Source organism: Eulemur rufifrons, chromosome 7, assembly GCF_041146395.1.
Source record: "Eulemur rufifrons isolate Redbay chromosome 7, OSU_ERuf_1, whole genome shotgun sequence".
Taxonomy (NCBI): Eukaryota; Metazoa; Chordata; class Mammalia; order Primates; family Lemuridae; genus Eulemur; species Eulemur rufifrons.
In genome coordinates, this window is record NC_090989.1 from 95,606,158 (window position 1) to 95,621,914 (window position 15,757).

General features: G+C 30.6%; 1 protein-coding gene and 1 non-coding gene across 2 annotated transcripts in view; both read left to right on the plus strand.

Moving 5' to 3' along the window:
• SI (sucrase-isomaltase) overlaps positions 1-15,757 on the plus strand; it is an 89,071-nt gene that overhangs the window by 35,531 nt on the left and 37,783 nt on the right. Inside the window, exons 19-25 of the mRNA XM_069472982.1 lie at positions 303-359; positions 1,255-1,379; positions 3,456-3,544; positions 6,490-6,539; positions 7,270-7,440; positions 9,642-9,797; positions 14,947-15,153. Coding sequence (XP_069329083.1) covers positions 303-359; positions 1,255-1,379; positions 3,456-3,544; positions 6,490-6,539; positions 7,270-7,440; positions 9,642-9,797; positions 14,947-15,153 — 855 coding nt within the window. The remainder of the gene's footprint in view (positions 1-302; positions 360-1,254; positions 1,380-3,455; positions 3,545-6,489; positions 6,540-7,269; positions 7,441-9,641; positions 9,798-14,946; positions 15,154-15,757) is intronic.
• Positions 12,075-12,215, plus strand: LOC138388705 (U4 spliceosomal RNA). Its single transcript, XR_011234203.1, has one exon. It is a non-coding gene; the product is annotated as a U4 spliceosomal RNA (small nuclear RNA).

Genomic DNA, 15,757 nt, shown 5'->3' on the forward strand with positions numbered 1-15,757 from the left:
AAATAAATACGTTCACACTCACAATCACTGCATTGTTTACAAGAATTGACATTCATGGATGTATTATTTTAATTGCCAACTTAATTAATTTCATCTTTGTCTCTTTGCTTGTGTGTTTTTACATTATGATATTGTCTAAAGCCAGTAAAACAGCCTTATGATCTATAGGAAATATATGGAGCTTAGCTACTTGGAGGAAGTTCTTTTTCCCTTGACTGTAAAAACATGACTTAATATTTCATAAGATTCTCTGTGTTAAAAATTGAAATTAAAAAAGTATGCATTATCTTGCTTTATTTTAGGGAGCAGATACAGTGAGTGCATATATCCCTGATGCTACTTGGTACGATTATGAAACTGTAAGTAACCTTAATAGACTTACAGACTTACAAGTATATTTTTAAACATTTGCACATGGAAACTTAACTCCAACACATAGTGTATCTATTTTTAGGATTTCTATCACTATTATAAAAATAATAATTTCAAATTGAGTAATGTGTAAACATTTCCATAAGTATACTCTTTGTTACCCAGGAACTAGACTTTAATATGAAATTATATTCTTTAGTATAAAGATATATTATTCATTTTTAAATTGTGGAAGTAAAAGGTCAGCAGTAATTTAGGAAAAAATGGCAACTTATTTTAATGCTTTTTCCAATTTTACATATTAATCTTATTGACAGAAGAATTAATTGAGTACTGAGCTAATCTTATATATTGTTTTTATATGGTACATCCCAATATTTGGAAAAGTCTTTTCATTTCAACCTTAAAAAGTCAAGATACATACATTCATACACATAATCTGTTTTTTCCATTTACCAAGACCTCTTGAGAGGTATTTATTTTAAAAGTATATTTTGCATATAACTTATATTTGCTAAGCGAGCCCTTTATTTTTATAGAAACTGATTTTAAGAAAATCCTTTCTAAAGACATGGTTAAATTTAAACCAAAACAAAAAATAAAAAATGGAGATAATTAAATATATTTTTAATTATTATAGATACGAAATGGGTTTCTTTATGTAGATTGCATTTTTGAGAAATTAAACATATTTTCTTTTGATTTGTTCAGTAAGCAAAAGAAAATTCTCTCTAAAAGTAGGAAAACAGTATATTAATATCATTTGGATAGCATGAATTGCTCATGATAAAAATTGTTTTCATGTATAAACTTTAATTCTTATAAAATAGAGTTTAAAGTCTTCACTAACAATAAAAAATCTTTTTATCCTCCACATATTAGGGTGCAAAAAGGTCTTGGCAAAAAGAACGTGTTGATATGTATCTTCCAGCAGACAAAATAGGATTACATCTTAGAGGAGGTTATATCATCCCCATTCAACAACCAGATGTAACAACAACAGCAAGGTAAAATGAAAATCATTAACTGAAATCTGAAATAAAATTCAAGTTTTAATATTTTATATTTTTATTAAGAATGGGGGGTGGGGGAGGGGATGGGGGTATGCCTACACAATGAGTGCATTGCGCACCGTTTGGGGAGTGGTAACACTTGAAGGTGCTGACTCGGGAAAGGGGGGGGTGGGGAAAAAAAAATATGAAACTGTTGTTTTAAAAAAAAAAAAATAAAATAAATAAATATTAAAAAAAAAAAAAAGAAGAATCTGAGTTTAATGTTTAGCTTTGTCACCAGAAGAGAGTTGACATGCAGAAGTAATACTTAACTATGCCCATAATTGTTATAAAAAGAATCAAATTATGCATATTGTTACAAATGTCTCTAAATTAATGAATATGATTAGATTATAAATTCATTTCCTGTACCAAAAAATTAGTTATATTCTCTGTAGAATATGCAGAATTGAAGATAATATTTCATACTTAATCAAAATATGAAATATTAATATTTGCAATATAATTGAGAAAAGAATGTGTTGATTTTTACATACTTGAATTTCTATACATAAATAAGTCACAAAGTTTTTCTTTCTGCTAAAATGTTTTACCCTCAAGTTGATAAAATAGGTGGATATTTTAGGTTTGGTAAAGAGTAAGAGAGAAACTAAGTTGTTCAGTAAGAGTAAAACTCAGAAATATTTAGACAAATAGAAGAAACTTGAAAATTTTGCAGCATTCATTTTGAGTACAAAGGCACTGAAGGTGTCATATTGAATTCACATGCCTTTCTATATTCTGCAACACTCCAACAGATAGTTGTTATCTATTCCTTGCCCTGCTGTATTTTCTTTAAAATGTTAAGAATATCTGAAATTATATTATTTACTTTTTCTTGTATAGAATGTACCTCCTCACATAGACTATAAACTCCATTAAAGCAGGGACTTGACCTTTTATAGCTTTATCCCCCAAATCTTTAACAGTGTCCAGCCCATAACAGATTCTATATTTCCTGTATTTGTTGAGGGAACAAATTAATGAGAGAATGAATGTGCATTAGTAATTTAATTATTTTGGCATTCTAGAATTGACTGTTCTCATAATGTAACTGTCTCATGACTATGCTCTAAAAAATTGGTGGTACTCTAGAAATGTACTGAAAAGGAGGAACATACACTTTGGTAACTGATTGCCGGAAGGAATATATTCTGTACAGAGTAGTTGCCTAGACTGTACAGCCTCAGGGATACCATTTTAGGGTAATATAAAAATAAGAAAAATATTTTTATTGATCTATCACGTCTCATTTCTCTGTTGCAATTAGCTTCCTTTTTAAGATTGCTAGAGATTCCGCTAAACTTTTTTAAAAATTTTTATATTATACTTTTCATTGTTTTACATATGAGATGTAGACTTAATGCATTGCAATTTAGGGTTATACAGGTTGAACTGAGCATTCATAGGACACATTTAATTTTTCTTTCTGAATTTTTTATACTGTTTCAATTTGCAGGTGTCTCTGCCTTCAAAAAATCCAGTATTGTATTTATTCCTTTATTTTCTAAGTATATAAATTATTTCTGCATTCTTATAAGAAAATTGATAGTAAAATTATTAATATATATAAACAAATTTATTATTAAATAGGTTGAAATGGGCCGGACGGGTTGGCTCACGCCTGTAATCCTACCACTCTGGGAGGCTGAGGTGGGAGGATCACTCGAGGTCAGGAGTTCGAGACCAGCCTAAGCAAGAGCGAGACCCCGTCTCTACTAAAAAATAGAAAGAAATTATCTGGACAACTAAAAATATATAGAAAAAATTAGCTGGGCCTGGTGGCACATGCCTGTAGTCCCAACTACTTGGGAGGCTGAGGCAGAAGGATGGCTTGAGCCCAGGAGTTCGAGGTTGCTGTGAGTTAGGCTGACGCCACGGCACTCTAGCCAGGGCAAAAGAGCGAGACTCTGTCTCAAAAATAAATAAATGAATAAATAAAATAAATAGGTTGAAATGGAATTATTTATAGGATTTTTTACTATGATATATTTATTTTTAATCATATATGCATCTAATTTTCCTTAACAGCCGTCAAAATCCCCTAGGACTTATAATTGCATTAGATGAAAATAACACAGCAATAGGAGACCTTTTCTGGGATGATGGAGAAACTAGAAGTAAGTTTCAAAGTGACATACTTTTAAATGTTCATTCTGATGACAGGAAATTTTGACTTTATTTATGTAAGTCGCATCCATTTTTAAAATATCACACATTTTTATTTCTAATGCCTATTTTTATATATTGTAGGCCTTAGGTTATGCTATGAAATTTAACATTTTTTATGTGAGTTATATATATTTAATTAAAATATCCAATTTTGTCTATTGTTTGTTGTAAAAATATTTGACAATATTTTATATTTATATTATCTATTAGATTAATATTTTAAATAAAAATGGTTAACAAGTTCCCAGATGGACAAGTTGCATCATATTTTAACTATTTTAAATTATTGTAATAGTTAAAACTAAAATTTTGTTACCGCAAACAAAAAAACCTCAGCATTTAAAGATTTAATTAAATAATATCAAGTAATTTGAGGTGAAAATGTCTTCATATAAATAGTTCACAATTTTTTTTCTTATTAAGTATCTTTAGTTTTATTTCTTGAGCTCTAAACTTGAGAATTCAGTATAGCAAGCAAATTAAAAAATGAGCTATTTTATGCTTGTATGTAATTATTCCATGGCAATTTTTTGTTTGGATTTAATTAGTCAATTATAATTTTCTTCATAAATTTAAGGGTTTTTAAAAATCTTATTTCTTTTAACAGAGGGCCACTAGGTATGTGTTTTATTATGTGTGTACAAAAAATTACAGTTTAGCTTCTATTTTCCCTCACTACTACTCAGATGTATTAAAGGATATCCTAAATGCCTATAAATGTATAGGAAACATTCATATATTTCTAACCTAATTCAAGAAGTAGTCTATGTATCGGTGTACTCTTCTACAATCTGAAAATAGGAACCTACAAAAAATCTTGTATTTTAGTCTTATCTGTTTATGAAAATGTAGATATTTTAAAACTACCACAGGAGATCCAGTAATTCTCTCCTAGGACTTCTGACAGTCATACTCAGTTAACTAATATTTGTTTAAATAAATAACTTTTATTTATGGTATTATACCAATGTATTCAAAATAAAATTCGTTCTATAGAATAATCAATTCACTGGGAGATCTTCCTTGATGCAAGCTGTCTATTAAGATACAACAATTCACAGCCATTTATCATAAATGTCCTCTGTTCTTTTCTATTCTTTAGTTGTAGTCTTTGCCTTGATAAGTGTAGTCTTTTGTACCATTTATCTGACTCCCAAATTTATATCTCCAGACCAGACCTTTCTGTACTTAAACTTTCCTTTTGTATGTCTAATGAAAATCTAAAATGTAACCTGCCAAAATAGAACTCAAACCTTCCCACCATATATCTGTTCCACCTAGAGTCTTCCCCTTGTCAGTTGATGGTAACTTCATCTCTACAGATGCCAAACACCTTGGAATTGACTATTGTCTCTCACAACCTATGGATTTTTATTGCTTCTACCTTGATTTGGATCCTCCCATCAGCTCCATCACTATCACCACTCTCTTTTAATTACTACAGTAGCTCCCTAACTGATCTATAAGTCTATAGTTCTTGTCAATCCCTTTTTGCATTCTATTACAATCCAGTATGTGGAGTAATCCTTTTAAAAGATGACTCAAATCATCACACCTCTGCTCAAAACCCTCTAATGATTCTCGATTTTACTCGATTAGGAGTAACAGTCTTTACCGATATCTAGAGAGCTTACCATGATCTGTACTCTGTGCTGTTGTGTGCATACGCGCACACACACACATACACACACACACTCACTCTCCCCAACTACTGTCCATTTCTCATTCTATTTCAGCACACCAACCCTCTTGCTCTTTCTCAAACACGTGAGGGCTTAAGCAAACTGAGGTGAGATTTCCCATGAGAATAGGTTTCAAGCACTTACCATAGAAGTTCTGTGAAAGTGTATTCCAGCTGAACCTAAATTAATTGTAGTCATCAAACAATGCTGTTGACATAATACCTCTATTGACAGCCTGCGGGGCAAGACTTTAAGATTATTCCTATTTCTTGAATTATATACATATTTCCATATACATCCCTTTATTTCTTCTGGTAAAAATTTATATTAATAATTTATTCATGTAAGTAGGTGGTTAAGAATATGAAGAATATAATTTAATTAGTTATCTTACATCTATATAGTTATAATCATATAAAAATTTGAAGAAAATTATAATTATGAGTATTGAATTTGTAGGCAAACAAACAATAAAGTGGTCTTCAAGTTCTAATTGCAATTTTATTTCAGGATTAGAATTTTAAGAAATTTTGAAAGTATACTATAAATCCTAAGATTCCCTTTGTATTTTTCACACTCTCTTTCTTATAAATTATTTTAGTTTTAATCTTCAGTATTTTTGTTAAAGAGATGTGTTGATAAAGTTTTATTATATATGGTACAGAAAATTATTGTCTTCCATTTTTCTCATTAAAGTTTATTTCAATTATAAAATAAAGTTTATTTCAATCTTTAACATGTCTCCAGATTCATTCTTTTTCCCCAAATAATAAAAAATAATGGAAACATAAACAAAAAGATGCAAAATAAAAATATGATATTCCATGTCTTCCTAGGGAAAATGTACTGTTAGTTACATGGTTTACTAGAAAGAGAATAAGGTACCACTCAAAAATAAATTTATCATTACTTATCTGGTACTATAAGTTTTCCTTTCCCTGAATTTCCAGAAATATTTTTTAACAGTCTTCGAAAAATTAAACTAGGCCATATTTTATATATATGCACACATTCATTTTACCTATTGGGAATGTAAAATACCAACATTATTTTGTTTAGAGACAGCTAAAATGCTTAATTTAAAAAATCTGTTTAGAATGCTCAATAATATCTATGTTTTTCAACTTTTTTGTGTTATATAACTGTAACAAAATACAGCAGATAATTTAACATTCCATTTTGTTTTAATAGCTTCATTTTTTTCATTTCAGATACCATAGAGAATGACAACTACATATTATATACATTTTCAGTTTCTAATGTAAGCATTCTTCTTTGATACGGTAGTTAAATGTATACCTTGTTAATGTCTAGGTTATTCTTTTATCATGAATGTTTTGAAAGGATATTTATATTATATTTACCTCCAGATTTCAATTAAATTTAATGAAATAAATTGTTACATTTAATTGTTAAATTTAAATTTTTAAATTATAAACAAATTGTTATCTTAAAATTCTAAATTTAAGTGTAATAGATGAGAAATTGATGCACAGAAATCTTTAGACTTCTTAAAGTGTTATGTCTGGTTTTAAGCAACATGCCCTGTGAAAATAACATCAGCATATTTGAAAATGTTTTAATGTATCAGTAATAACCTGTGTAGATTTGGGGTAAGGATAAAAAAACCTAGGTGCAAACTTAAACTCTGAACAATTAATAGGAATGATTTTCATAGATGTTGGATTTCTTTATATATTCTTTTTTGCCAAAGCTAAGTTTTTTTTAATCAACCTTACAGCTAGAATAAGAAGGGTTATATGTGTTGCATCGTGAGTGATTTAGATTATCTCTGAAAATAAAGTTTTATGGCACATATACAAAAAAAATGAAAAGAGTTATTCATACTTATATATGTTACTTGGATAGGGAGAGTTGATAGGAATAGAGAGGTAGATGATTATTTTTTTCTCTTATTTCACACCTATATTGTTATTTAAGGTTTGTATCTGATTACTTAATATATAATATTACATACTTTTTTTCCCCAGAACACTTTAAATATTACATGCACACATGCAACATATGAGGAAGGAACTACCTTAGCATTTGAGACAATAAAAGTTCTTGGGTTGACAGACACTGTTACAGAAGTTCAAGTGGCAGAAAACAATGAAGCAATGAATTATCATGGAAATTTTACTTATGATGCTTCAGACCAGGTAAATACAATCTTTTAAAATATTTTAGCTGTTATGAACTGTCACATTTAACATCATGCAACCATTCACGCAATTGAATAAAAATTAATTTATTCTATTAATTTTTTCCTTCATGCCATGTCTTCCTTCCATCCCTCCCTCCCTACCTCTTCCCACCCTCTTGAGATTCCTCCTACCTCCCTCCCTGCCTCTCTCTCTTTCTTTTCTTTTCTTTCTTTTTTTTTCTATTCTTTTTCCTTCCTTCCTCCCCCCCCTTCTTTCTTTCTTTTTCATTTCTCTTTTCTTCACTTTAGCTGCCAATCTTTCATTTTAGGTCATTCTACTTTGTATTTAGATAACAAAATGAATTAACTTCTTGCTACTTCTCCCTCATTTCATTTTCTGTTGGATGTCACTTATATAGGCCTTCCCAATATTTTTTTATATCATTCTACTGCTCTGAACTCTAACCTACCTCTTGCATACAACAAAAATTCCAAATGTTTTAGCTTCCCATTTAAGATTCCTCAGCATATTTATTCAATCCATTTCCTCAATCATTCTCCCTATTCCTTCTTTTATGAACTTTCATTGCCCTCAGAATGTATCGTGTACTTTCCTGACATCAAAGTTTTTTTACACCTTTTCCTTCCTGTAGAAGGCCTTCCTTATCTTGTGATTTTTGTCTCTTTTAAAAGGTGTAGTAGTGAGGGAAAAGGACTCACAGAACTGGGCTCTAATTCCAGCCCTGCATTTAAGCACATTAAATCAATCTCTCATTATCCCAGCTTCCTCCTCTGTAAAATGTAATATTTAAGTCATAATATTGCTTTGGCAGTAAGTTAATGTATTTGAAATGTCACAGAAACTAACAATTTAAAACATGAAACAATTTTTTGGTATTTACCTTTCCACCATTTATATAATACCAAATTATTATTAATATCCGCATAGATAAATTCTAAATTATTTAAGATATAGAGCATTGTCTTATAACATTTTTTGTCTAACCCCTAAGCCCTATGACCCCATGCTATTCACTTAACAATTTTCAGAAAATACGTAATGGTTAATCATTTTTTATCTAGTAAAAATAGTATAATATGTATATATCCCTAGCAAATTAAATAATTGCAAGCTTATTGAGAACTTTATGAATCTAACAAAGATTACAAGATGGCATAATGCATAAATAAGTTTGCTTGGTTATGTGTACAAATCAATTTATATCTATATTTTTATGTCTATTTTTATGCTTAAATAAATATAGACACAGATACCAGTAATACACCTTTCTAATTCTGCTGTGCTTAGACTGATCTTTATATGAACTTTCATTTGTCAAAGTAGAGTTTTGAAAGTATGTTTGGTGGATATGAAAGAATAAGCTATGCAGATGAAAATCTAGTTGGGATAAATCTTGCCCATGTTAATTCCTAAGATATATAAGCAATAACCAAACTTAACTTTGCAATACCAATAACAGAAATAATCATGTGTGTGTATATATATAATTTTATATATGTAGTATATATGCACCACAAAATAATTCTGTATGTGTATGTATATATATCCTCTCTTGCTTTTTCTTTTTTGCATAATGCCATATTTTCTCCCCTCCAATTTGTCTCTCAAACATTGTAAGTAGTGGTTAATAATAGGTTTAGAATTAAAGAAATATGTATTTCCCTTCTCTGACTTTAGGAGCCTCCATATCAACTAAAGTGGTCAATATTTTCTTCCCTGTGTATTCCTTGAGAGAACTAACATTTATTTTAAACTTAGCACGTCCTATACATTGTCCTAGATGCTTTAAATTTTACATCTCATTCAATCTGTATAGCAACTCATTTAGTAGGAGTTATTATCCCCATTTTACAGGGAAGGAAATTGAGGATAATACATAATATATAATTTTCCCAAAGATTCATGAGCATTAAATGGCAGAACTGAGAAATGAACTCATGTCTGAATTTAAAGATAATGCTTTCCACAGTGTACTACAATCTCTCATAGCTTTTTCATCTTGGGGTTCTAGGTATTTCAGTGGCATGACACTTTTTTCCTTTCTATTCTGTTCTTCAAGTATTGTATTAAAACTAGTAATGATTTGATTTGAAGAATTGCTATAATTGCCACATTTTGTAAAATGTTAAATATTTTTAAATTGTGCAATGGTGAGAAATAATCTTTAATGTTTTGTTTTTATTTTTTCTTCAAAGTTTCTTCTAATTACGAATCTCAGCCTTAACCTTGGAAAAAGCTTTTATGTTCAATGGAATCAAGTTTATTCAGAAAATGACACATTTACCTGTTATCCAGATGCAGACACCGCAACTGAAGAAAAGTGTGAACAACGTGGTTGTTTATGGAGAGAGGTAACAATAATTTTAATTATGACTGATGTCATTTTCACCTAAGCATTTCAATGTAAACGTTACATATTATACTTGTTATTCTGCAGGATACAAACTAAATTCATATAGAGAATTATTTGCAATATAAAAATAGCATCTCCGATAGACAATTTAGCTTATGAAGTCTCCAAAGAAGTAGTTTAGTAAATGCTAGACTAAATGAATGTGTAAGTTGATTTCCAGGCACTTTGGATAGTGTAACTTTATTTAAGAAAATAGTACTCTGTTTGTTGTTCTGGTAAGATGTTATGCCAGTAGTTGACAGACTTTCAAAAGCATTATCTAAAATTATTAAAACTTATGAAGTTGAGTGATTGGATAGTTTTATTCTACTAAAGGGTGATAATTCTGGTCAATTATTTTGGACATCATTTCAACAAAATAACAATGGCTGTGGATGGCAGCTGTTTTTACCAATGTTACAGGAAAGAGATACAAGAAATATCCTCTTTTGCTATGTTTGTTTTTAAATTCTGGGCTTTTGGTTACATCATTAGGTTTTGTCAGCAAAAAAAAAAAAATATTTCAAATGATCAAATAATTAAATGCATGTGTTATACCACTGAAGAGAGTCAAGACACATCTCTCAGCAACTTCCAGAGATGTCTGTATTTTTGTGAGGAGATACATACAATCTCTGCCTCGAGGGAAGTTGACCCCATTTCTCTGTATCAATTGGTAAAGTAGAATAATCTTTATCACTAGTAAAGATTAGGGAAAAATTGAAGAACAGAAAAAGTAAGGAGAAGAAAAAGATTCTGAAATCAAGAAAAGTCATATAGTGAAGTATTTTACATTTCTCCATCTTCCCTTTAAAATGCAGCACTCCAGTCAAATCTAGACCCATCCCCCATTGCACTCAGTATGCTCACTTACTTCCATCAGCAAAACATGTCTTAGGGATATTCTTTCACTAAAGCACAAGTAACTTCTAAGCATGAAAATGTAAATACAGTTTTTCAGAACTGTATTTCAACACTTACAAATTCTTAGGTTAAGTCAAACTTTAATGTTAGGAAGTCAGGCAAAAGAAGGCAATTAAATTTGATGATTTAGGTTGCAGATATACTTCTTTGTGTTTCTTTAGACCACATTGTTTCTTCATTTAGTCATTCAACAAATACTTATTGAGACTTCATATGTTCTAGTCACTGCTCTAGGTGAAAAAACTCTCCCATCCTGATAGAGCTTATTTTATACTGTGGGAAAACCAAAAAAAAAAAAAAAGGAAAAAAATTATCTGTTATGTTAGATAAATACTACAGGAAAAATAAGCAGGAGAGGGGAAGAAAGGAAGAATACAAATGGTGTAATTTTAATGATTGGACAGGGAAAGTTTCTTTGAGAAGGTGACACTTGTTAAAAGAGATGAAGGAAAAAAAATGAATGGAATAATATTCCAGAGGGATATTAACATTAACCTGAAGTGCATCTGAAGTGAGAATGTAGCACATACAGTTCACAAACAGCAGGAAGCCAGTGTTTTTGAAATAGAATTAGTTAGGGAATATCAACAGGAAATTATGTCATAGACATATGGAAAGAGATAATTTAGATCAATCAAGCCATTTTTAGTATTACAAGCTTTTCTTTGAGATAGGATGCTACTGGAAAGTTTTGAACAGACAAGTGACAAAATTGAACTTCCATTTTAGGGGACCATAATGCCTATTGTGTTGAAAATAGATTGTTAGAGAATCGATGCAAGGAGATCAGGAAAGAAGCTGTTGAAATAATCAAGGCAAAATAACATTGACAGATTGAAACGGAGTGATAATGGTACAATTAATAAGAAGTGATTGAATTTGTGTATATTTTTAAGACAAAGCCAAAAATTTTGTTTTTTAATTGAATGTGCATTATGAAAGACTAAAGAATGACTTCAAGTTTTTATTTTGAAAAACTGGTAAAAAAGAGGTTAGATGGGAAGTTATGTTTGGAGAAATTAAAATTTTGATGCCCAATAGAAATCCAAAGGCAACTGTCTGGTTGTGAGATATATTTAAACTCTTGAAATTGAGAATTTTGTATCACAGGTATTATGTAAAATTTAGTGTTAGCCTACACAGTGTTTGAAGGCATGTGATAGGATAGTATCTTCAAGGGAATGAGCTTTAATATATGAAAGGAGTTTAAAGACTAAACCCTGGGTCATTACATTTAGTCAGAAAAGTGAGGAGGAACAAGAAATGAAAACTGAGAAAGACTAGCAAAAGTATTAGGTTGAAAACAAAGAATAGCTTTGCGCAGTGAAAGTATTGTAGCCAAGGAGGTTTATTCTAGGCACGATTATCGCTAATTGAAAATTTTTCCCAATACCCCGCCAGGACGACTTGCAATACAGTTGGCATTGGCAATTTTTGATGGTCCCTACGGGGACTGAATAAAAAAAAAAAAAAAAAAATAGAAAACAAAGAACATATTGGCTTCTGGAAGCCAAGTGAACAGAACATTTTAAAATAAAGAAATGATGAACTGTGCAAATTATGCTTGTAAGTCAGTAAGATAAGGACTAGAAACTGACATTTCAATTTGGCAGCATGTAAGTCTTTGGTAACTTTGAGAAGTAAATATTGGAAGAGTGCTGGGGATAAAAGCTTGGTTATAGTGAGTTCAAGTAAAAATTAGGAGAAATTAGAGATAGTGAGTATGGTGAACTCTTCTATGTTTTGCTATAAAGAAAAAACAAAACAAAACAAAACAAATTTAAAAAAAAGCCAGTAGTAGAAGTTAGTGAGGTAGCATTTACTTTTTTTTTTTAACCATGAAGAAATGATGTACGTTTATGCTGTTAAGGATAACCTAAAATAAACGCAGTATTACTGATACAGGACAGAGAGTGGAGAATTAAGGAGAAATGCTTTTTCAGGTAAAGAGGCATGAAATTGGGCACACAAATGAAATAGTGCACCTTGCATAGAAGACAGACAGTACGTAATTTGTCACAAGAGCTGAAGAGGTGGATGTGTGGGTAGATTTGGTATTTACTTCTGATTTTTTTTCTGGCTGCTTTCCTTTTTCATAGTAAAATAACAAGGAAAACCATTAGGCAATGATGAGAATAGGAAAGGACTTGTTGATGTTTAGAGAAGAAAGGAAAATGTCATATAGGGCAATGTGATGGTGAATGAACTAGGAAAATGTAGTATGATTGCATCATTAGGACCCACTGGGACTTTCATGATTATATATTGTGAGAACAGTCAGCATGGTTGTTTGCATTTTTCAAGCAACATCCAACTACACAATTGCAGTCATTGAGAAGACAGAGGGTAGAGTTTTTCCAGGGTGTGGTTTTGTAACTGAGTACAAGAATGTGAGTGAGGGACATATGGATGGAGATTGTATGAAAAAAAGTAATTTTAGTGATTGAGAAAAAAAATCAACTCCTTAGAAAAGTAAAGTTGTCATGGGGTGAAGGACAAATATAGTAAGGGTTAGATGGTATGGTTACTCTGGTTGTGATCACTCTGTGTATAAACCCTTAATTTCCTTATTTTGATAAGAAATCAAAAATAAAAGAAAGAATTATCTTTTCCCAAGACCTAATGTAACAAGGCATTTTTAACATTTTCTAAATCACTGATAATTTTCAGAAAGAAAAAGATTTTGCCTAGATCTTTGTCTTGCTGATTCATCCAGAAATTTTCAGATTCAAAATCCTCAGAAGTGATATTACAAGTGGTAACTTCTCTACTTCTAAAATATATAGATGTATGGATGTATGTGGATATACGCAAGACTGAGTATTTTAAAAAAAATTACTCAAAGATATAGTTTAAATTTAATTAAATGTATATTCCTTGGGTAATCCAATTAAAAAATTATCTGTTCAATACTTAACCTATAGGTCTTTATCCTATTTACCAAAATTAAATAGCCAGAATATTTTCATGCTAGCCACAAAAATAGCAATGCTGATAGGAACTATCAATAAGAAAGATAAATTAGTCGATTCATAAATTGATAAAGCAGAAGTGGTACTGGGCAGAAAGATAGCTATGAGGAAGTCATAGACAGACTTTGCAATTTTCTAAAGCCATTCATGTTCTGGGTTCTATTGGCACTCATTTAATACACTGCATTTGGAATGAGTACTATAGTATTGATATCAGTTAAGGATTGCTTTAATCTGAGATTATCAGACACCTAAAATCTGAGTAGGTTAAACAAAATAGGGTATATTTTTCTCTTACAAAGAGGAATCCCAGGCCAAACATGCTGGCATTTAAATGTCATCAATGCTCCAGGCTCCTCCATATTTTCTACTTGTTTTTCATCTACAAGGTTGCATCACAGCTTCTACCATTATATTTGTACTCCAGGAACAACAAAGAAAGTGAATCAAAAAGGACATTAAATTTAATCAGCTTACACCTCTTTCTTTTAAACAGCTTTCTGGGGACTTATACAACTTCTGCAAAATAGACTTGGAAGTATAGATGGGCATATAGTTTCTCACAACAATATGAAAATTTAATAAATAAGGAAGAGAATGAATAGGTTGTGGTAAGGCAACTAGCCATTAATGTCATAGTTTATCATTCTTTTTCTTAGGTCCCATCACTGACCCTGTATAAACCAATCAGCTCTGACCCTCAGCCACAGTTCCTATTTCCAATCCTAGTTAGGATGTAACTGACCAGTATAAGCACAAGTCATAAAAGATATAGTTTCTTAATAAGTAAATAAAAAGAATTCTAAGAATTCTGAGGGTCATTATAGAGCCATTTTTACACACAAAAAGCAACAATCTAAAGAGTAAGTACAAGCATAAGATCAAAATTTATGAGTAATATGCTTAATTTTTACATATAACACAATCCAGTTCTATTTTTTGAGTAAGAAAATCCATGAAATTTCTTCTTCTGCTCTAATTTTCTTTCTGTGGAGTCAAAATATAAATATTCTATGTAACATTTTAGTACATGGGATTTCAGATCACATAATAGAAACTTTATGCTATGATTGCTATTGCATTTTAGTATTCAACAATACAACTTGTAAATCAAACAACATGTGATTAAACATAAGCCTACTTTATGTTTTTGGAAAGTCAAATATTACAATGCTTACAATTGCTGGCAATGAACTTGCATTGTGTTTTTAGGTTACTTCTGGATCCAGTGCACCTGAATGTTACTTTCCAAGAGAAGACAACCCTTATTTAGTCAACTCAACTCAGTATTCATCAACGGGTATTACAGCTGACCTCCAATTAAATACTGCAAATGTTAGATCAAACCTACCTTCTGAACCCATCTCAACTCTTCGTGTGGAGGTGACATATCACAAAGATGAAATGCTACAGTTTAAGGTATGCTTAACACAACCTATCCCAATGCTAACTCAGCTCTCAACATTAAAATTTTTAATAGATTATGTGCTTGTCTTTTTAATATAATATTAAGAGTTATTAATTGGCCTGACAACATTTTTATTCTATAAAAATAAAACATTTTTTCCTGCACAGCCCATATCTGGGTGCCCAATAAATGAAGCTTCTCATTTTTGCTAATCTGTGAATAAACATACAGTGGTGATTTAAAAAGAATAAATTTAAATTCTTGCTAAATAGATAAGCAACTTAGAATTGAAAAATATTTGTAGTTCCATTAAAATAAGCAAAACAGGATGTGTACCTACTATTTCCATCATTTTAAATCATGGCCTGAATTTTCTGAAAATTCCATGAACAAGAGGCAATTTCAAAAAAGAGGAAACATGAATGTTGAATGATCATGTCGAAAAGGATTCATTCTCATCAGCAAGGAAATAATTAACAAAAAAAATATTTTGAATTGATAATAAATTAGCATTAGATTACACAATTTGGTGAGAACATTAATTAATACAATAATTCTAGAAAGCAGTTTTCCAGTAGGTATCAAGGACCCTAAAAATGTTTATACACTCTGACC